Here is a 22,901-nt window from a genome sequence, read left to right on the forward strand (position 1 = left end):
CACCCCTCCCCCTCCTGATGCACAGTGTCGACATGAGCATGTGAAAGGATGATACTTCTCGTCCACAAACCCTGGTCTCTGCTCATTAATAGCAGTGTCACTGTCACAGCAGCGCGGCGACCTGAAATGTCAGTGTCGCATCGAATTTGCCTGCAAAAGCAGTACCATCCATCCTTCGTCTTTTTATCACGCTGCAACCCTCCCTCCTCCCTCCCCAGGGTCGGAGAAGTACGTAATTCTATGAATAAACGGCCTGGGTTAGAAGAGAACGAGGAATGAGGACGTCCTCGGGGAACCTCTGCCGAGCGAGCAGTGTCATGCAAATATCGGAGCACTGAACAAGGATAGTCCCAGCACACCGGCCGGCGCTGGCACACTGGCGACTTGAGCAATTGGCGAATGAGGGTTCAAACCCAGGCTCCTTACCCAGAGGAACGTGTGTGGTCTTTTTCTTGACCCCAGTGATGGGTCAGGGGCGAGTCGGTCGCTGATGGTGGTGCTACTCTATCTGTGTTCTCAGATCAGCCAATCGAGGGCAAGATTGAAGCTGGAGACTGATGTTGGAGCGAACTTTGTCGCATCGCCAAGACGAACTGGAGCCCGAGGGTCCTGAACTTTGTGCTACATACACCCAGCAGGGCAAAGCTAAAATTCCACGCCAGCCAAGCTAGGACCAGTCGAGGAGGTGGATGAGATGAGCGACGAAGTCCCACTGAGCAGGGACTTTGGTGACGGGCACTAGTTTTACGGAGCAGTGTTCCGTGTGAAACATCGATCCAGCAGCGTCGCATTCACACTGAATTCGTCCAGGGACTGGGCAAATCACGAAACCCCACCACCCATCTCCAGTGGCAGCTGAGATTGATGAAGGAGACCCTTGTCGCGCCTTTTTTTGCGTGTGAATTGCGCCCGAGAGGTTACATCAACTGATTTCACTAGGAATCACCTCAATCTTTCGCCATAAAGTTGTGCATGTCGTAGATATCAAACCGCACCTCGGCTAACCTCACTTTAACCGCTTCACTTCGGAAACGAACCACAACGGGCAATGTTTACGAATTAATAGGAAATAATCCAACACCACCAATGGTGCAGTGCATGCGTGTCCTGCCATCCATTGCTACGAAGAGAAGGGGTTTGATCCTTCCTGCTTGCGTTCTGGAACCACGCACGAAGTTCGCTCGGATGACGGCAAACGGCAGACCACACACACTCAGTCGCACAGATGCTCTTCCCAGCCAACTGGTTCAGTCCACACCACCTTTACATTCAAGTTCATTGAAACAACCTGTTGCCGGAAGCCCAGCCCGGAATTTCTCTCGGCAGAAGCAATGTTTTTCGCACTACTCTAGCCATCGCTAGCCAATAGTTTGAAAACAAGCAAAACAAGCCGGTCGATCTGTCCTTCAGTACCGGGTATCGAGCGAGCCTTTTGCTTTTTGAATCACCCTTGGCCAGCTGTCTTCGATCATCACTGCCGGCTCCAGGTGGGCCGGCAATAGCGCAAACCGCCAGCAACAGTGAAGCTTCTCGGGATTTGTGATTTGTCTCCCACATTACACATTATCCAACACATCGTTCTGACGCTGGGGCTAACCAGCCAAGCCACTTGCACTTCACCAGCCACTCCAATTACTTCCCACATTTCCCCCTGATTCCCCCCCCGCGAGGCGGCATTGCGTCAAGTCGAACGCACCAATCCTCCTCTCCCTTCTTGCCTTTCTTATCACACCTACCCTTCACTTTTAAATCTACAAATTGCTCGGAGAAAACCAGGTCCACTGATCCCACCGGGATGGCTTTTCCTAGGCTGCAACATAAGGTATACAGAACCGCCCTTTCGTATTCATTGAAAGAGGACATTCTCCCCGAAGTATCGGGGAATAATGCCACCCGAGATGCCACCTGCCACCTGCTTCGTCGTAGCGGAGGGGGAAAAAAATCGAACTCATCGAGTCCTCCGGCCACCTTATGCATATCGCAACCCTGATATCGCCTTGGATTCCCTGCCATGAGAACAGCGACTAGAGAGATTGTGTACCGTTGCCTGGTCGATTTACTCTGAAGCATTTCGGTTCGGGACAAATCGCCGACAGAGCAAATAAAGGAGCCCCGGAATCTAGGGTGCCGGGGACTAAGCTGCACAACCTCCTTATGGCTGGCTGTCCCTCAGACTAATTCTTTCCCAGACCTTCGCTTGCGCACACAGATGCAACGAAATTCTATCTACAATGCAACGTACTCTAGACCTGCACTCTTGGCTTGGTGCCTGCAAACGGCAGAAGCGGAATTATTCTCTCTCCCTTTTTTTTCATTACTACATTTCGCCCCCATCCACTCGTTTACCTCGTCCGTCCCCTGCCATCATTTTCGAATCAGGACACACCTGCCCCTTGCGCTTACAAGTGAACACAAGACCCCTGATCCATTGTATTAGTTTATCTTTGTAGCTGCTCCAGGCATTCGCCCAAGTCCGCATTGTTGCAATAGCGGAGGGGATAATACTTTGGGGTTCCAATAACGGTTGAAACGTGGGGGGTATATGTGATCAATTCATACGGACCAGCCCCATGTCTTCTTCCTTTAAAGCACATCCCCCAACGACAGTGATGTGATTTAACATTCGACCACCGGAATGTGTGGCTGTAGTATCGCCCGGCACTCATTCCCGTTCCCGTATCCTCCTCACATGCGTGACGCTTTATACTATACTCCTTTTTTCTCTTCCTCTGTCGAATCTGTCGGCAGTCGGGCGGAATCTTGCTCGAGGGAGAATATTACAATAAAAACCAAGTCCTCTTGCTCATCTAGCAGCATCGGCAGGTGGATCTTAGATCTTGGCCCGCGCTATATCTCCAGCTAGAGCGAGCTGCATCCAGCTCCGTGTTTCTTCGAGAGGGTTAGCTTGCTTTTGTTCTTGTTCATCTCCTCATCTCCCATCTCCCCATCCTCCCCACAACGAAGGAGATACCGATCCCGCTCCGCCTTTTTTTCTTCTCTCCCTCCCTCTTGGCAGGGTTGCACTTCTCGAAACTGTATTTTCCACTTGTTTGTTTGCATTTTCTGCCTTCCGCAACAATCATCCCCTTCGGAAGTCGGGCGTACGTACGCCTCACCTTAACACAAGAGTGAACCCATTGGTCGCCCCGATCTGTTCAAAAAAGCTCACCGAAAACCCGCCGAACGCAGGACGGGCCACAAGTCCTCTCGCTCCCCCCGGTATAATGCACAGGTGGTCCTCGTAGAATTACCCCAGCCCATCCACTTTTGGAGATATCCGTCTTCTCTCCTCTCTCTCCACCCACTGTCACTTGCCGACGAAGATCCCATCAACAGCGACGACTTCCGGTCCGGAACGATTTATTGCGCACATTCGCCTCAGGAAAGTGAACGCCAAGTCCATTTCTGTTTTTGCTGCGGACTTTAGTGCCTTCGCCATGACCTGGGTAATCAATGCTACGGAAGAGGTGGACCGGATCTCGCAATGGAGGCTCATCTTTGCTGTGTGCATGGTTTTGACTATCGTCTCGGCCATCATCGTCACCATGAGGCTACGGATTAGGGCCAAGGCCAGAGGAATGGCTACGGATGACTGGATGGCTACGCTGTCATTGGTATTTGCCGTCATCTACTCAATCATCTGTATCGTCCGTAAGTTACACACGTCCGTGGGCAGATCTGACAGCCAGGGGGATCCTGTGTTACGGCGTCACAGCATAACAGGATCTGGGGATTTCTCTTGACAAATTCGGAACATGACTGACAAGTTTTCAACTTAGAAACAAAATATGGCCTGGGTCTGCCTCTGGTACTTCGTCCAAAGGCGAACCTGATACCCTTCACCCGGGTCAATTACGCAGGAAGGCCCATCTACCAAGTGGGCATCAGCTTCTTCAAGATTGCTCTGTTGATCAGCTACCTCCGGCTTTTCGACGGCACGAACCAGAAGCTGTACCGCAAAATCATCTGGGCCACCATCGTTCTCGTCTTCCTTGCTCATCTTGGATGCGCACTCGCTCTGGTGTTTGCTTGCCAGCCGGTACGGCCTCTCTCTCCCGCCATCTTCCTCTCACGATATCTTTCGCTCTGACAAATACCGCTGATTTCTAATACTGACTTCCCGCCGAACAGGTTGACAAGTCGTGGAACCCCACGAAAGAAGGCACTTGTTTGCCCCCGGGCCCGTCCTTTACCGGTTACGCGGTCGTCACGATTGTGTCGGATGTCGTTGTGGCACTGCTTCCCATTCCGGTGTTGCTCAAGCTCAACGTTTCGCGAAGCAAGAAGATTGGTCTTATCGGCATCTTCCTGCTCGGTCTCTTCACCACCCTTTGCTCCATCATGCGATACCTCCAGATCGACCGCATCCAGAACGGCGATGGCAACTCGACAATGCTGATCCTCTGGGGAGTCATTGAATTCAATGTCGGCGTACGTGGATTTTTTTCTTCTTCTTCTTCTTCTCCCCGCCCCATCTATTTTGTCCTGAGTTTTGTCTTCACTCAACGTTGCTTTTTGCGCTTGAGTCAGTCGACCGCTAAATTACACGATCTATTTTGCTTTTTTATTTCCTTTTTCCCACGATTCCATACCATCGACCCGCAAAGGGCAGTCACAGGGACCACATAAAAGCAAGAAAAAAGAATCAGCTAACATATCGCGCGCGCATCGTAGAACATGGTATCCTCCCTTCCCTTCCTCGCGCCAGTATTCCTCCGAAAGGCCAAGGAATACCGCACAAAACACACGCACGGCTACGGCTCCTCGGGAAGCCGAAGCCGACGCATCGGCAAGGGAAGTCAACTCTACAAACTCAGCAGCCTCAGCAAGAACGGCGAAGCAGAATCCAGCACCGTGGGCAACACGGGAGACAAGGGCACGACGGCATATGTCACCGGAGGCTTCGACAAGCACAGCACTAGTGGAAGTGAGGAGGATATTCTCAAGAAGGGAAACGTCACTGATGAACGGATAACGCCGCATCATGATCCGAACTCGATTGTCAAGTCGATCACTTACAGCGTGCGGGTGGATGACGGGACGAGTTCTGGTGAGAGAGCTCGCTATAATGCGATGTTGTAGTTGGAGATTTGGGGGCTGTTTCTGATTATTCGGCCCATTTTTTTTTTTTTTTTTGGATCCTCCTCTCCTTGGCTGCGACGGGAATTTCTGCAGGGCGGGCTATATTTAGCCAATGAGCTGCACCTCACTCGAAATGGTGGCGTGAAGGGTGGAACGCAACAATGAAGAAGAGCCCACGGCGGACCGCCGGCTTTACTCGGAGGGCACTGCGCCAAGAAAATCCAACTGAGACGAGATTAAAGGGCATGCACGTGTACGAAGCGAGGTTTGGATTATTATTTGATTTCTTTTTAGATATATGGTGCTACGGATTTTTGGAAGAAAAAGAAATGGAGTTTATTTTCCTCTGGAACTTTTGGGATTTTGGGGAAAAAATTCTTTAGGAATTATGGGGATTGCCCTTTTTTGTTCTTTACATTCATTTGTATGCTAGATACACCTTTTGCGCGAGTTTCTTGTTTAGAATATTGATAGCTTCAAGTCTGGGCTTGATATCGATGAATTGATACAACAGTTCGATTCTCTATTTCCATTTGCCATTCCAATTCCGGATTTCTAACCATATCCGTATCAATCCCTTGTCCTCTGTTGTTGATATCCTACCAAAAACAAATATTGTCCGATGCCCTAATCTCGGACTTGGTTGTCTTGATTTGAGGACAGGGTTCCGTGCCTGCTTGTAAGTGGCAAGGTTCCATACAATAGCGCAAAAAGCTTATCGTACGGATAGATTTTTTCCCCAAACTGATGTGCAATCTCACTACTGCGATGGGCAATATTTTCATACTTCGTATGTTCGTCAGATGGTGGAGGCGGACAGGGTCTCCTTGGTCAGAGACGATCATGCCAGGCAAGATTCCCCTTTGATCGCACAGACCAGAGGCTAGGGTTTTGGGGGGTACGCAGGGTACACTACGCATACACGCAGCGAGAAAGGGGCTGTTCCTCTTGGGGAATACGGAGGATGCCGGAGGATGCCGGAGGATGGAACCAAGCAGGGACAGGGGCAAGGAACGGGAGCATGGGGGAGCCTTACATTTGCGTTTAAAGTGGCCCCATCAGTACCAAGTCCGAAGTAGACGCTTGGAGGAGCAGCTTAGGCAAGCTAAGGAGGCTTTCGTAAAGAGAGGATGGAACGTCGCTTAGTTGCCATTATACACATATCGGAGTACATACACTACTGAATAACCAGGATTTGATGAGCAAGTTTCTAGGCCAGGTACGCCTTCAGCACAAGGAAGAGCTCTCATATCAATGTAGGCTTGCAAGTCTCCATTCATCACTCGAAATGAACCTCGGGAGTGTAATTATTCCGAAATGGTCTTTAAATGTTCGTTCCCTGCCGTGCAGGGTTTTCGCTGGTAATCACGGACTTCAGTTCATCCGAGCTTCGGGCATCCCTTCCATGCAGATTGATGGTTGCTGCTCCGGCATCATCGTCCGGGTCACTAATATTGTCCGATAGGTCTCTCGTTCGGCCTACCTCTGGTTAGCTCCCACCGAGAAGACGTCACATCCCAAAACTAGCATATCCATACGTGAACTAATATGAAGGTGGGAAAAACAGAAATCAGGTTACTACCGCGGGATGCTTAAACTACAATTACTTCCATCTCAGATAGGATTGAGAGGTGAGGTGTTAACCTAAAATGTATTATTTTCACAACGAAAGGCGAAAAGAAGTTTTCCAACATTTCTCATTCCTCGTCAAAATCCAATTTCATAGCCCTCCTCGACAACAAAGGGCTGGTCTCATCAATCCTCTTCCACTCGTGAGCGTCCAAACAGGCTCTTCGCGAAGCGAGCACACCGGGCCTCGCCCTATCCACGACGGCGTCCTCGTACGCATCCAGCGCGGAACGCAGGTCCTCAAAGCCGCTAGGGCCAGGCGTCCCGTCGGCGGGAGAAATAGATGTGCGCGAGAGCACGGGGCTGACGAGGTCGGCGAAGTCTTGGACGTCGACGATGGCATGGTTGGCGCCTTCGCCTCGATCTGTCGGCAACGGGACTCTTTTGTTAACGGATGACGAACTTAAAGGAAACTGGGGGTGGACTTCGGAGAGTAAAGGGAGGGAAAAGCAAAGAAAGTGACAAAAGCACTTACACATAGTCATCTGATGCATAGAATCCCCCATCAAAACCACCCGTCCCTCCCCCCTCAACCCCTTTGGAGGCGGCCAATCGAATAAATCAAGCGTCTTGATCTCCGATGTGACGCCTCCGCCACTTCTCGCCGTCTTGTGGGAGCCCGTCCCGCGGAGCTCCACGCCGAGGACGAGGGACCGGAAGGGTTCGGCCCAGGTGCTGGCGAAGCGGTGGAGGAGTTCGAGGCGGCCCTGGTCGGTCTCGGGGTACTCGATGCCGGAGGGTTCGCCGAAGAAGCCGGGGCGGTCGGGCCAGGAGACGACAAGTTGGCAAGTGTATTTGTTGGTGGGTTTTTTGTTTGGGGCGTGTTGAGGACCGCTCAGAACTTTAGGTATGGTTCGTTAGTTGGAGAGGGGGAAGGAATTTAAACAAGCGAAAAAAGACGTGAAAATGGAAAAGATAGATATGATAGATATGGATGTCCGATAACATAGTTTCGGGGGAGGAAGGGCAAAAACTTACCACTAAAGTACAAAAATGTATCGTTCTCGGACGCCGCCGCCTGGAGGAAGAAAGAGTCCATGGCGCGAATATCGGCGATTTCCTGCGGCGAAAAATCGGCGCGGAATCCCATGGTACGGACGGGGACTCGGTGCCGCTCATACTGGGCGGGGAAGAGGGCGCGACGGACTCGTGAGGTTCCGCCGTCGCAACCTACGAGAAGGCATCCTGTGTATGAGGAGCCGTCTTCAAAAGTGACGGTGACAGACGAAGGTGTTGATGTGTAAGAGGAAAAGGCTTTGTTCCACTGTTGTGCGGGGGTGAATAAAAAAAATAATGTTAGGAAAATCTACCTTCTTTTCCAGGTGGAAGAAGCGAGCATGACGGGACCCTCAATGTGGGGAAAAGGATGTTTGGAGAAACGTTACCTGGATATCAATCCCCTCAGCAACGAGCTTTCTAAGTCGCGCCCTAGTAACCCTAACCCTCTGTCCCTCGGGCGCCTTGGGCGTCGCAGCCCTGAGTTCCCCAGTACTGAGATCGTAAAAGGGAAACCGCGAGGCTTCACCGCGTTCGACGGCCTCACGGTCGACGTACGCCTCCGGCAGGCGGTCGTAGATGTGTGCGGGGAGGAGGTGGCGTAGCGCAGGCAGGGACCAATGCAGGGTCAGGCCCCAGCCGAGACCGCGGGTGGCCAGGTCACTGTCTCGTTCGAAGACCAGGAACGGGACGGAGTTGGCGCGGAGGTGTTGAGCTAGGATCAACCCGCTCACTCCGGCGCCGACGATGAGGACTGGCAGGGAGGACATTTGGTGTTTGGATTTTTGGGGGAGGGAGAAGTTTCAATTTTTGGGTTTTCAGGACTTGTGCGACTTCCGTCCTCTTTTTATGGACACTTATCTTACAATGGCGATTATTTAATGGACGAAGTGAATGAGGGCTGGTGTTGAATAGAACAGGGAAATTGTCTGGATGATCCAATTGAGCACAGTCACTGAAAGCTTGTCAAGCTCCGGTCTACAAAAGATTAGTGTAGTTCCGTTGATAAAATGTAAGAGATGTTCGCTCTTTTTATGATTAGAAAATTCCCGGACATAGCACAAGCAATAATCGCGTGCAGGTTCGGCACTTGGGAAGCAAAAGGAACATCGATTTGGAAGACTTGGCCAGTCGGCCAGTTTACTGTGCAAAGTCGCTAAGAACTTTAGTGCTGGGGAAGAAATGGGCCCAAAACCGCGTTGACCTGGGCTGACTCGGGTCTAGTACAGAAGTGGTCATGGTGTGAGCTGAGGCGATGGGGGTGGACGGACAGGCAACATCCTCCGAAGTGCGCTAAGCGGTGAAGCTAAGGTCAGTTGGTGGAAGCAGCGGTAGCACAGGGCGAGCGAGAATGTCGTGCTGGCCTCTATCGTTCGTGCTATGATGCAGCGAGGTGCTCCAGGGACCATGTAGAGGGTGGTCTAGTGCGATGGTTCCTGCCAAGGCGGCGTGGAGTGCCCAGTTCCTTGTTCAGGCAACGCTTTCTCGGCTCGGTAGTGGGGGGAGAATCGGGTGTAAATGGGATGAGATACCGAAAGGTAAAAGTCGAGAAATGGGCAGATAGAACAGGATCGAGAGGGGAATCTTCGATTTACGTTCGATTCGGATAACGATTTTGGATGCGAGACCCAGTCTACGAAGTAACCAGAAGAGATATGTGTGAAGAGGGCGGGAAAATATCGTACCGTGCCAGGTCTTTGCCCAGATTTATCTCCTACAAGTACAGCTCTGCAAGGACACAATAGCGGAATATTCATTCGGGAGCCGGGGGTATTCGCGAAATGGAGTTTGACAAGAAACCGCGCCGTCGTACACAGACAAGTATACCACCTCGGCGAATGCACAAGTAAATTGATATTGCTCCGATGCAACTTCGCGACGCTACGTAACAATTTTTCTGCTGTTAGGGTTCGTCGGGGAAGACGGCCGACCACGGACTGCCTGGCATTAATGCAATGCAACGCCCTGCGTCCCATTAAATGCTCCGCAGCATCTGTTGGTGGTTATCCGTTCTCTCCACGGGTGAGTCGTATGTTTTTTCACTCGCCATCGATAGAGTAGTATTAATACAACCCTGCCCTGTCCAGGATATCGTATCCGCGGCTTCTGGGCAAGGACCCGTCGTGGTGTAGCATCGTAGCACGAAGCTAAGCATCAAGGTACTTCTCTCCCGATTTCTCTTAGTCCATCACCTTAACTTGTTAGCTTCGGATGGGTCCCGCCAGCTCGGAATCCTTGCCCCTGATACGACATTGGGAGAGTCAGGGTCACAAAGGTGAGGGATTCCTCCGCCAGGCCCATGAGTTGCGTGGGACTAATTCCTCGTGTCCCCAGCAGATTCGTGACTTCGCAAATCTCATCTCCTTGTTTTTTGGTTGCTGTGGAGGAGAGATGAATCCCCCAGAATCGATCTATGAGAAGCCGTCCAGACCCAAGCCGAGTTTTATCCATGTTCAAGATTGATGCTTGAACGTTGAACGTTGTTGGACTTCTTGCTTGTACATCCAGGTGGACCCCCTCGTTGTGCCCCAGGAACATCGATGGAAAATAAAAATGCCTCAGTATTCTTTCTGCATAAAGATAAAACAAGTAGGAAGCAGAGTCACCCGTGTTATCTTCCATCCACTTCCACTTGGTCTTGGGGGCCAGATCCGCATTATGCCGGGGCACGGATTCCTTTGAAGAATGTCAAACTATTTTGTACAACACTCCAGAAGCCGAAAGCGATTCTTCATCCATTGCCGTCTTATGAAGGACGGCTTACCACCACAACTACCAGCAGATCACTTTCTTCCGTGCGCCGTGAGGTGGTCATAACTTAATCCTTCAAAATGAGGGGAAGGGAGATGTGCACGCGGAATTCCCGAATGAAGCAATTTTATCGAACATGAGGAACCCACGTTCAATGAGAACCCATGTACATACTGAGTAGTAATGTAGTACGAAGTGCGACGTACTTGTGCTTTGAATGCTTCCACTCTATTGCTTCGTATGAAACATTGAGTAGCATCGCATTGCGTCGCGGTGCATGTAAAAATCTCGCTCTTTTGATGAGCAGCTTCAATTCTGCGAGCTGTTGGTCCTGTTGGATGTAAGTGGAACCCCCACGGTGGAGTCGGCGACGGAACAGCACAATCCACCGAAGGATCAATGTTTTCTCCTATCATTCTCGAAGTCTTTCGACTTATCAAGTCACAATCGCCAGGGTTATCGTCCTTCGTACTCGCTTGCGCCCATTCTCACGGGGGTGTTGGAGCCTAGATCCTTCACCAGAGTTCCTACAAAGGCTCTGTCGAGCAAGAATCCCTGGATGTGGCTGAAAATATGGGGGAGCGTGGCCTCATTTCTCAATCCTTTCCCCCTCATCGGACCCGGGTTTCCACCCGGACGAGACTTGAAGCCATCTTTCCCTCCTCACTTTTCTTCCCCCCCTCCTTGTTTATCTAACCCACGCAGGGCCGGGCGACGTACATGCTTCGCGAGAAACCACCTCCCTGACCCGTCACCGAAATGCGCTACATGAAAAGGGGAAAATGGCGTTTTGTGGCGTTTTCATCTGGGGGGGCACAGCACGGTTTTTGGGGGTCGCGGTAGCTGGTTGGGGTGCTGGAGATGGCGCCTAAACTCAGTAGGTTAGCGTCTCCTGTCCCCTGCCCTTGGGCGATGTTCAGGCGGCTGCTAGCACTGGACTGGTCCAGGACCCTCCAGCTGTACACAGTGACGGCGTATACTGTGCGATGGGAGTGTTTGCTATTCACACACCCGTCTCTTGGCAAAAACAGTGCAGGGCACTGTGATACATCCTACATATGAAAGCGAAGGAAAAAGAGACGTATACTTCATATTTTGTTTACATATTGACATCTCTGCATCTGCATCGAGCTTCCGATGCCCCTCTCCGCCAACCACTTGCCGAACTGTTGAGGTATTTCTCACGGACGACGCATGGAAGACGTGGCATGGATAGTGGGACGAGCTTCCTCTCGGACCACTAGCATCGATATCTACAGCAACGCAAATCAACGGTCCCCCATCCGTTAAGTATGAAGCCGTAGTAAGTAATATTTCGACTGCTCTTCTTCGGGCAAGTCATCCCAGGCAGACGGTACTGCGAAATGCCAAAGACGGATGAAACGAGGTAGCACATCACGCATAGTACAAGGTTCAAATGCACACGACGCAGACTCACAGGGGGCCCCTAAATAGCCATAGAATGTGAGACAGCAGTGTCACCAAAGGTAGTACTCGCCGTCTCGTATCAACAAGAGTTCCCCTCTCCGCCAGAAGAAACATGACGCCTCCAACGGCTGGATGCACCACTCCGGTATCACCCGGCCCTACGCTATCCTATGCCGTCGGTAGCCCCTAAGAGAAGTGTCGAAATTCCAGCTTGGTGGTTGCTGGAAAGTTGTTCTTGCCCACTATCATTGTCGTTAGTAATCTAGAACTATTGGAATTCCAGATGGGAAGGTGGTGGAGAATTAAAGAAGGATCGGCACGTTGCAGGACGCCACACACTACTATTTATGTCCCTGCGCGGAATGAAGCGAGCGTTGGACCCTGCTTTGCTTAAAATGATTTTGGGGTCCAGGAAAGCACACCGACGGACCTGGTTCTCCGTGCCCAACTCTTCTAAAGAGGAAGGACTCGGTGTCGATCGTAGACAAGGTGCGGTTGCTCCCACAGTAAAGACCAGGATTATGACGTGGTGAGGCGACATGAGGGGATGAGGGGAAGATGTTGGGGGGCGGAGGGATCGGCAAGGAGCACTGAATGCGAAAGAGCCCTATGCGACGAGTCCCTGCTTGCATGTCGGATCAAGAACAGCTGCGAACAGGTTGGAGTATTCAGGGCTGTTCGGGGTCCCATTGTGTCTAGAAAACATGGCATTTCTTTGCAAAAAGCAATCATGATTTTGCATCTTTCGGGACTCGAGCATATTCTTTGATCTCCGACATTAAAAAAAGCAGCGATAAGTTATCCACCCGGCAAGCTCCGTTGCCTGTTTATGGAAATATCATCGATGAGGAGAGACAGATGCGCCTTTCTATCTCTTTGTGCTAGACAGAACAGGGACGAAAAACCCGAAGTGATGGACACTGACTCGTGTGACAAACTTGATTTAAATCCACTACAGATTCAGCTGAGGAATATCTCTCGATGAGACTCCTTGACCGCTAATAAATATGACAGGTCTTCTGTTGCTGAGTTTTGATAGACCCATAATGACTAGCGCATCTATTTCCAACTTGAGGGTGAGGGTGGATGAATGTCATATTGATGGCGTCGCGAGGGAGCCGCATGTGGCGTCCAACCACGCAAGGCTAACAGATGCCAAGTATTTCATCACAATGCAGCGTCTTCAGCTGCCTCGGCCAACAAAGTCAGTAACTGTTCTTTCGAGGAAGTCCCGACGAATAAAAAGCAAAAGAATTCCAATCCCGATTTATTCGCGGCGCGAGAGAGTGGGGAGATCACAGCGCCACAGCCAGAAAAGCAAATCCCTCGGAGAGCGCTAACGATCAAATGCCCTGATCCCCATCGGGTGCAGGGATCTTGAGCCCTGTGCCGAAGTACTGGAGCCTGGTCGCGTGGTTTTGGGATGGTGTTTTGCTTTTTCATCATGCGAGGTCGGAGGTGAGCGGTGGTTGAGGGGGGTGGAATGTATCGACAGAGTTCGGCGGGTCGACCTGAGGCGAAATGTGGCATCATGGAGCTGAATATCGGAATGTGCGTTACTGGAGTGTCATGGAGTTGGGCCGTCGATCCATGAGCTAAAGCGCGAAACTCCGATAGCGTCCTTGGCTCACCGCTATAGTTGAGCCTTGTGAGGCTGATGAGCGGTGGATAGGCGGTGTGAAATGGCTTGATGGGGATATTTGGCGGTGGATTCATAATAACGACATGTGAAATTACCAGACGATTACCAAACCTTGCGTATCTTGCGGATCGGATAGATATCAAACGCCACAATGGGATCGGAATTGACGGCGGACTAGACGATTAAGATCGGGTCCTTGGCTTATGGCCTACAGATATTGCACTCTGAATCTTCCACCGAGTCCACCAGAAGTTGTATAGATCACACTTTCATATAACCAGCCAATAGTTTGGCTCTCTGTATAATTTCAAATCATGTCCCATTCACGGAATCTAGGTAGGTGGGTTGGCCGGTTCGACGTCAGGATAAACTCTCATGAAGAACTTGGCGCACGGATGTGATGTATCCATCCATCGCTGACGTCTGAGCGTTGGAAATTCTCTCGGGATGCTACACCGGTAGTTGGGCGATCCTTCTCTGCTGGAACAACGCGAATCATAGCAAAGTCTGGTTCAGGAGGATTTTGTACGACCTGTGAAGTTGGGGGCGGAATGGTGTTTGGGGGCTGGTGGCTGATAGTAACCTCGGCAGGAGGATTTCAAATTCCCTTATGATCTTCTCCTGCATGCACATGGTTGGAGCCTTGTCGCACTACATCCGTTTGTATCTTCTTGAAATAAACTTGACCTTCAGTAGGTAAGGGGCTGCAGGGCGTACATCCAGAAACTACAACACTTAAACAGAGGTATTTACATTTAGAAGATACAGGTGGTATCGTCAAAGTTGCACGCCTATGAGAAATCTCACAGGCAAACCATCCTCTTTACAAGCATTTCCTTCTATATAGTAGTATATGTACGTGGATGTGATAAACCAACCGTATGCCTCTCGTCGCGGATATAAATGGATATCTGATAATATATGCTGTTGTGCCATTATTCATGCAAAATTTCCCATGCGCTGACCTGACCTGAGTCAATGCTGCATCTCATCCTCGAGCCTCTTAATCCAGTCCTTTGTCGGGCTCCAGCCGGAGTGTGTCCTAGACTGTCCATCCAATCCAACGCAACAAATTTCTGTTTCTCGTGCTTTTCGTGCAAACTTTAAGGCTGAAACCAAGTCTCCCTGTTCATGTCTGATTCGGGAGCAGTAACGATATCTGAAGCAGATGTCAGTGTATTTCCACTCGCCCACGGCGTTCGACTCATCTTGTGGAAATAGGTTTGGAGGTGGGTAAGGGTGGTCCCTGGGGTTTGGGAGAAAGTGAACCGAAGAGAACGATAATAGGGTGGAAGATGGCGATATCCAAAACTTACGCACTAAGTAACGCATCTCCTCCCAGATCTTGCTGCGTCAAGAGCTCAACCATTCTCCTCGCAGCACACCAAGCCTCATCATGCGTCTTCAGGTAAGGCAACTCATACTCGTCATCATCCGCAGGCGGCGGCTCGTCCAGCCATTCAAGATATTCCGCCAGCGAATCATCCAACATGAACGTTTCCTCGCGCATCGCCTCAAGCGCGTCATCTGAGCATACGGCGCAGTTACACCTGAAACCCCACGCCTGCAACTTCTTGATCCTGCGTGCCCGGGGCCACAGCGGCTCGACGTATGCCGAATGCAACTGCTCGCCGGCCTTGATGTTCCGCGCCGCGTGGATCGTAAGGCGCTGCAGAGAAGTGTCGTAGATGTCGAATGTGTTCGGCGTGCACGAGTGATTCATGCGGCTGAAGCAAGGGAAGACGCCCGCACCGACACCGAGACCCATGTCCAGGTTGTTGGTGAGGAAGGTGGCATATCGTCGGCAAGTCTGGTTGGTAATTTCGTTGAGTTCCGTTATGTTCGAATATGGCTTGGCGGCGTCCGGGAGGTCCATGTACCACTGGATGATGCTCTTACGAATGTCGGTGGAATTGATGACCCATAGTGTGTAATTTTCGTAACTGAGGTCGTCCAACATAGCGAGCTTCTCATCTGACGTTGTTTGGAGCGCTTTGCAAACGGCCGCGTATAGCTCCTTGTTCTTCACCGCCGGGACTGACAACAACGGCTCTTCTACTGCAAGCCTCGTACCCCGGGGGATATCCCTGATCGCGAACACACCAAGACCAGCTGACGGTACAGGACGGGTCTCGGTGTAGTAAGCCCAGGGGTTGGTATCCACTGCCATCCGTTCACCTCCTCCCATGACTGCCGTTGCTTGCGTGGTAATAGCAGGCAGCCGATGGGTGCTTTCCTTGCGGGTTTCTGCGCCTGCGTTAGAGTTCGCCTGCAGCGTGATGCGGCGCATGAGCATTGTGCCGTTTGCATGCATCGACGTCTCACTATAGCCACATTGTATCTCGTTTGTACAATAGAGAACGGGAGACATGAAGGCACAAAACGAACGATGAAAAAATTGCTAATTGTATTATGGGTCGCTAAACAGGACCCATTCCGTTTTCACTGATTGGTCGAGAGAGTGAAGATCCACAAATGCCTCTCCGAGTGAGGTTTCTCATTGCATCCCCATCGTTGATGTCTCTTCAAGCAAAGAGTCGTTTTTTTTTTTTTTTTTTTTTTTTTAAAAAAAATCTCTATTTTACAACAAACCCCATCATCGGAGCCCGCCTCCCAGGAGTTAATCGAAGCCATTGAACAGTCCGTGTATAGGCCTACAAGCACTCTTAGTGCCTTTCATATGCACTAGTAGCCCACTAGTAGTCTCAAGGAGGGTTATCGAATGTTCCCTTCTCTGATTGATCCCAACCTGTTGACTAGCGAGTTGAAATCGATCTTAACTTGGTGCATGGAACTGCCAAAGCTAATAGCTAAAATCTAGGTAGGAACCGGTTGTATTGGATCGGTTCTAGCCATGTAGGATGATATTTCTTCCATGCGTTTTCAGGCGTGAGGGCAGGCATTTTTAATGCATCCCATTCCTCCCCGGACTTCGTTGGCTAACGACTGAGACTATATCCGAAGAGGACGTGAAGAGAGGACGGGATCAACTCGCGATGAAACGTGCGTTTGAGAGAGATTCGAGACCATACTAGATAGTGTGAGAACTGTTGGTCATGGAAAGGCGGAGAGGCCTCTATACCCAATGTGAGCGACGACATGCAAGCTACGGGTGAAGGAGTTCAAAGAAGTACGGGATTCGACTATGGTACTTCGGATTTAGGACTATTACTCTAAGCCTCTTCAACATACCTAGGACTTTTCCTTCGCTGGCATCCCGAATCATGGTATGACCTTCCCCCACGGTCCACCACCCACCATCATAACCAGACTACCCTGAGGCGAGAGCAATTCTTCGTTTAACTCGTAGATGCGAAGAATTCCACGAAGGCACCTCGATCCACGACCCAGAAAATCTTTTGTGATAGCTCAGCCATCCCATCGCCATCTAGGGTCATCCTACTGCCTGACACCAACCCCTAGTGAAGCGCACAACAGTGCGCTTCTGAGCAAGCGCGATTGGTGCCCGCACCTTGTATTACCACGGCGCTCCAATTGTGATTCGTTTCCTCCGTACCTACAACCTATTTGGCCACGCAGATCTTGCTTTTCCCTCTTGCTTCATTTATTTTCGGAGGGCTGTGGATGATATACCAGGAACCCTTGCGAGAAGTTCAGTTCACCAGACTACTTTCCGAGGGAAAGTCAACATTCGTCGCAATGAAGGCCGAGAGGTTCCTCGTGAGGTATTTAAACTTCCAGAAGGCTCGCCGAGCCTTGGATTCAATCCTTGGGCCAGGTAAATACATGGTCCAGGTAGGTCTTGGGCTAGGAAAACACTGTCTCCTCCTAGGTTACTGACTTACAGTAACAGATAGATGGAGAAGATTTTGTACTGCTGGCAGAACGCCAGCTCACCACCTCAGAAAGAGAGCTATTCCTCTCTTTCAGCGACATACACAGCGAAGCCACGATCCAAAATGAATGGATTAGAACCGAGTTGTCTGGGAGTGACGATGGTCATGATCAGCAAGCCCTGGGACATGCCGGAGAGCGCCCGATAATAACAGTAAACCGAACTCCCGAGACCGTTGACGCTGCAGCCGAAGATGCCGAATGTGCTGCGGTAGTACCACTATATGACCCGTCAAGCGAGTCATCGATACCCGGGAATATGGACTTGCCATTTCCCGTGACAATTGGTTTTCCGAAACAAGGGAGTGAAGATGGTATGAGCGGGACGGGCGGAATATACTCGGCGGAGATCGGGGCCGGGCAATCGTCGAAAGTTTTCGTCGTGAAGGCGACAGTATCATCTCGGAGGAACAAGAGAAGCCCGTCTGCAGGCCAACAGGTACGTAACCTTAGCGGCTAGACTGTAAGCACTTCGGCACTAACAACCACGATGGTAAAGGTAGTTGTCAAACGGCTGCACCAGTCCACTCCTGCCAAGGACGTCTTAGCGGAATACGAGTGTCTGAGACGGCTCAACAGTATTCATCATCCCAATATTGTGGAAACAATTGCGGCCTTTCGACTTAAAACAATGGGAAGTCGGTATTTCAATTTCGTCTTCCCATTGGCTATCGGGGATTTGAAACGTCTATTCGAAGGAGGCCATGATAGGAACCGCCAGGTTCTACGCCGTGCCCGCGCTGCCTTATGGCACCAATTTGCCGGTCTCGCAAGCGCACTTGCCTATCTTCACGAGGAGTTGAAGACGGCTCACCGAGATATTAGACCGGCCAATATCCTCATCTACTCGCCCGAGTCTGCTACAGATGCTAGAGGAGATCTCGTACTGAAGATTACGGATTTCGGTCTTGCAGTCGACCTTACTAAAGCATCTAGTGCCGTGTGGGATCGGTCCCGCTCCTCCGCTCGGTCCTATGATTCTCCAGAAACCCGACGACCGTTATCGACGGATATAGTTACCATTTCACAGCAACTCTTTGCAGATGATGTGTGGAAAATGGGTTGCGTCTTTACCGAAATGCTAGCATTTCTCGTGGATCACGGTTCTTCCGGCGTTTCTCGCTTCCGGCGTAGCATTAGAACCATTGAAGACAATGTGTCGTCCGACCTTTTCAATGACACGCGGTTTGACGATGGCGAAAAGGTTAAGCCTCAAGTCACTGACTGGCTTGATCAAGTGGCCCGGAAGGATGAAAGAAGCTGCGAACTAGTGCCCCTGATCAAGAAAATGCTGTCCGTTGGATCTGAGCGCCTAACAGCAAAGGCAGTCTGCTCAGCGTTTCTCGAAGTTAGTCGCAATTCCCTTGCTTCGAGTTTTTCAAGAATGTTCGCGGTTACTACTGTTTGATACTAATCGGGCCCGTCTCTAGATAGACACTGCGGACATCCGATACGACGATGGGGATCGAGTCGTGCGGCTCACTCCCGCTGTGCATGCTCCGCGCCCGACATTTTTTGACTCCCTCCGCCTTGGCCTAGAAGGATGGCTAGGACATCCTGTTGACTGGGCTCCATTCCCGGCCCCAACCCTCCAGTTGCAGCCAGGCCAAACCCTTGTTACTTGGAAGGTGAGTGTTGATTCACGGTTACGGCAATATGAGTAGTGAAATGTTAATTCTCACGTGTTGTTTTCCGGATCAGTTCGGGGGCGAGCCGCTGTCTTTAGCAATCTCTACAGATGAACTGCGAGAGTACAGGGCAACAAGTCTCCCCATCCTCGAAAGTGGCATCCCTCTCCTGCCGAGGTTCAATGTAGGGCCTGGGGAAGTCGACGTAGAAGGTGGGCGAGCATTTACAATGTCGTCTATAGCGGGGAGAGAGCCGGTCGCACGTGATGGAGAATCTAGGGTCTTGGGCACGCAAGTGTTGGCGCATAGGCGAGATCACTCGTATGAGGTAGATATCACAGATAGTGGCATTCCAGACTCAGCGCAAGGCGAAGAGATCGTCAGCAAGGTGTTATATTGGTGTATTCCGCAAGCCTTTACCGAGCCTCAGGATATCGAACTCCGTCCAATACCGATGTCCGGGGACAGAGCCCCCAGCGACGACCGTGGCCTATATCAGCAGACAAACCGCGAGATATATCGGCCAACAGGAAATGTTGTCCTAGGGTGGCTTCTGAGATTAGCTTCCTGGGAGCGATGCACGAAAGTGCGGTTTGTTGAGGTATTGTTTCTTACAGCACTTACCACAATGATATTGGAGGACGATTGCTAATACTAAGAGTCTCAGTTTTGCGTCATCGCAGAGAGCCGCGTCTTCCCAAGAAAGAGTAGACTTCCACCACCGGGAAACACAGAGTATGAGCATGAAATCCCTTTGCCGCACAAGACGCACATGGATCTTGTGGCCAGCGAGATAGTTCGCGGGCTTGCGAACCCAGGGCGTGGGCGTGGAAAGACCATAATGAAGAGGAGGCTTCCCAAAAAGCGCAATCCACCACCACTTGGTAACCAAATGGGAAGTCCCGGTTTTGGACTTCATGCTGAGATGGGATTCTCCCCCCGCAGATTCCTCTGGTGGCTTCTCACTTGCTTCGTGGTATCCTGCGTCTTCGTCGGCTTGTGGCTCTGCTTTGTTAGTCACACAGACTTACAGAATGCCTTCATTCCAGCAACCTCGATTACAGGTGTTTTAACACTTCTGGTAGCCATTCCGCAACTCTATAAGAAGCCATAGTGGACGTGGATGGTGGGAGGGATTCGCTATCTTTACAGCCGGAAGGGGGAGTGCTCACAAGGTAACATGGACGGATATAAGTTTGTGTCTATTAAAGATTATCTATTCGCCGATTTTTGAGTGATTTGAAACTGCTTCTCAGTAAACTAGCTCATTGTAACCTTATAGGATGAATTAACCTCTCGCCCGCTCGTTACCCACTTCTCTCCCTCGACCATCGCCAACTATCGGACGCACCTGGGGAGTTTTTGAACTTTCGAAAAAAAAAAAAAAAAAAAGAGGTCCCATCGGAGCTAAGTCCGAGACGACCCTCGAATAGTCCAGGTGTAAAAGTGCAAGTTCTCCTACGCCTTTCACCTGCACTAGTATGCACGAGTGGCCACAAGTAGTCTGAAAGAGAACTCTATCCAAGCGGGCTATCGAATGTTACCGACGCTTAGCTGTGACCGCAGGATATAAGAGAGCTTTCGGTTAATTGTATCATCGTCTTGAGGGATTGCAAATGCGGCGGATAACCTCGAGAATTGTAAGAGAATAGACGAAAGCATGTTAGGAGAAGATGGCTCTGTTCACGGTCTCCTAATAAGATACTTTCCCTAGAGTTCTAGCGAGTATGGGAGGCTGAAATGCATAATGCATTGCGTCATAAGGTAGGAGCCAATGATTCCAAGGTTCACGTTGGCGTTACACAGTAGTCTTCTATCGACACTTCGCAGATTTCATCTCCTATCGTCCACTAGCAGGACTGCTTAGGCATGAAGCTGGTTTCACATTAGGCATCGACATCAGCCAGTCATTCCTTTCGAGGCAGATGTGGCAAGCTGTTGGGCAGTTAGGGTGAACATCCATCCAAAGCTGGGATGCGCTCTGCATGGAATATGGGCCAATTTCTTTATGCCATTTGCAATGACCATTAGTAGGTCTCCACATAACAGATCTCCAAAGATCTAGACCACTGAACCTAGTTCTTTCAGTAGTGTAAAAACGTAAGCTCTGTCCAGAGAAACGCCGCCGTTTATCGATAGCCAGTAGCAACTCATCCCCGCCCACCCTCATGATAGCCTTATTGCGCTTCATGGAAAGGAAGCAGGGTGCCCGATGAGGGGCTACGCCGCTCGGGTTCATCCCGAGTATTCCACATTATGCCCGTTGGGCGTAAAGCCTCGCTGCATGGAGAAATAAAACGTTTGACTCCTCGCTGTGGGTGCATTTTCACGACAACTTGCCTCCCCCCTCATTTTCCACTAGACACCCGCCCTTGCGACGAGTCAACGCGAACGAAATCAATACCCACACTCGCCTGTGTCCTCCCCGAGTAGTAGTACCTCCCGTCTATTCGCGATGCAGGATATTTTTAGTAAAATTGAGTGGCGGAAAACATGGAAACTCGGATCAAGCCACGACGCCCCGGAACTCACGGAAAGATCAATCCTTGTTGCAGTTATGGGCATGACGGGAGCAGGAAAGACAACCTTTATCAACAAGGTCACTGGTGCGAATATGGAGATTGGACATGGCTTGAAGTCTTGTACGCACATCATCGGGAAAACGCTCTTGGTTTTGAGAAATAGTCTAACCTTCCCCTGAAAGGCACAAAAGAACCCGAGATATCGAGTATTCGAATTAACGGACAGGACCTACATCTCATCGACACACCCGGTTTCGATGACACCGAAATGAAAGACTCGGACATTCTCCTTCAGATTGCCGAGTATCTTAACACGGATGTTCGTCTCTCGGGCATCTTATATCTCCACCCCATCACCACGCGCCGCGTGGGTGGAGCGGCCACACGAAACTTGTAGATGTTCCAGCACTTGGTTGGAGAAGATAACATGAGAAACGTCAAGCTGGTTACGACCATGTGGGATGAGGTCGCCCCGAGAAAGGCCGGGCGTACCTTGAGGAGCTACGGCAAGAGTTCTGGGGCGGGATGATTGCTGCCGGGGCGCAAGTGGATAATTGCTATGATGCAGCCCGGGATGGCAGAAAAATCATCAGTTCCATCATGAAAACATCACCCGTGACACTCCAATTCCAAAATGAACTCCAACTCGGGCTACCCGTGGACGCCACAGCTGCCGGAAGGGTTGTGATGGATCAACTGAGGAAAATTGAGGAACGGTATGAAAGGGAGATGACGGAGCTTCGGGATAAACTTGCCGAAGCCAATACTACTAATGGTGCGATGATGGCGGCGTTGCAAAGACGGTACGAGGAGAAATTGCAGAAGCAGGAGGAAGCTTCAGAGCAGAGAAGAAAGCTTCAACAAACCAAGATAGAAGCGTTAGAAAGGGAGGTCGAAGGACTTAAAAAGGGAAAGGAAAAAACGGAAAACGAGGGTTGCACCATCCTATAGCGGCGACGGAGCTTGTCCGCGGCCGTCAGCTTTCGTCATTACTTGGAAGGGGTGTTTTAACAAGGAGAGAGCGGAGAAACAAAGATATCGCGGTATGGCTTAACTAGAGCGGGCTACCTCCTACTGGAGACCAAAAATATACACGACTTTTATCTCTAGCTGTTTGAGGCTCTATTTCTCGCGGGCCTCAGTTCTGCAATACGATTCCACATTGGACACCTGACCAGGGCCGTTCGGCGATTCTTCCACGTTCTTCCACGCTAATACTCCTCAAACTTTATGATGATGAGATGTCAGAGTCAACCAAATCAACCGACATTGAGGGCTTAAATAGCAAGACGTCCTACTCGCCTTGTTCCTGAGATCTCTGACCTCACAAATGGAAACTTGGTGGTTGGATAGTGCAGTTATCGATTC

At 50.6% G+C, this 22,901-nt stretch overlaps 4 protein-coding genes and 1 pseudogene across 4 annotated transcripts; 3 read left to right on the plus strand and 2 right to left on the minus strand.

The window, feature by feature from the left end:
• Nucleotides 1-3,437: 3,437 nt before the first annotated feature.
• Nucleotides 3,438-5,082, plus strand: SAPIO_CDS8005 (uncharacterized protein; the record flags this gene model as incomplete). The annotated part of the gene is made up of 4 exons (XM_016789740.1): nucleotides 3,438-3,651; nucleotides 3,780-4,039; nucleotides 4,132-4,431; nucleotides 4,675-5,082. 4 exons carry the CDS (start codon nucleotides 3,438-3,440, stop codon nucleotides 5,080-5,082), a joined length of 1,182 nt encoding a protein of 393 aa, XP_016640613.1.
• Nucleotides 5,083-6,779: 1,697 nt separating this feature from the next.
• On the minus strand, nucleotides 6,780-8,477 carry SAPIO_CDS8006 (uncharacterized protein; the record flags this gene model as incomplete). The annotated part of the gene is made up of 4 exons (XM_016789741.1): nucleotides 6,780-7,075; nucleotides 7,187-7,552; nucleotides 7,690-7,975; nucleotides 8,097-8,477. 4 exons carry the CDS (start codon nucleotides 8,475-8,477, stop codon nucleotides 6,780-6,782), a joined length of 1,329 nt encoding a protein of 442 aa, XP_016640614.1.
• A 6,363-nt stretch (nucleotides 8,478-14,840) lies between these two features.
• SAPIO_CDS8007 lies at nucleotides 14,841-15,824 on the minus strand (annotated as a pseudogene; the record flags this gene model as incomplete).
• A 2,049-nt stretch (nucleotides 15,825-17,873) lies between these two features.
• On the plus strand, nucleotides 17,874-19,722 carry SAPIO_CDS8008 (uncharacterized protein; the record flags this gene model as incomplete). The annotated part of the gene is made up of 4 exons (XM_016789742.1): nucleotides 17,874-18,731; nucleotides 18,814-19,011; nucleotides 19,085-19,223; nucleotides 19,679-19,722. 4 exons carry the CDS (start codon nucleotides 17,874-17,876, stop codon nucleotides 19,720-19,722), a joined length of 1,239 nt encoding a protein of 412 aa, XP_016640615.1.
• A 1,744-nt stretch (nucleotides 19,723-21,466) lies between these two features.
• Nucleotides 21,467-21,930, plus strand: SAPIO_CDS8009 (uncharacterized protein; the record flags this gene model as incomplete). The annotated part of the gene is made up of 2 exons (XM_016789743.1): nucleotides 21,467-21,653; nucleotides 21,716-21,930. The coding sequence occupies 2 exons, from the start codon at nucleotides 21,467-21,469 to the stop codon at nucleotides 21,928-21,930; spliced, it is 402 nt and encodes a 133-aa protein (XP_016640616.1).
• Between the last annotated feature and the right edge of the window lie 971 nt (nucleotides 21,931-22,901).

Source organism: Scedosporium apiospermum (assembly GCF_000732125.1).
Source record: "Scedosporium apiospermum strain IHEM 14462 chromosome Unknown SEQ_SAPIO_0116, whole genome shotgun sequence".
Classification (NCBI taxonomy): Eukaryota; Fungi; Ascomycota; class Sordariomycetes; order Microascales; family Microascaceae; genus Scedosporium; species Scedosporium apiospermum.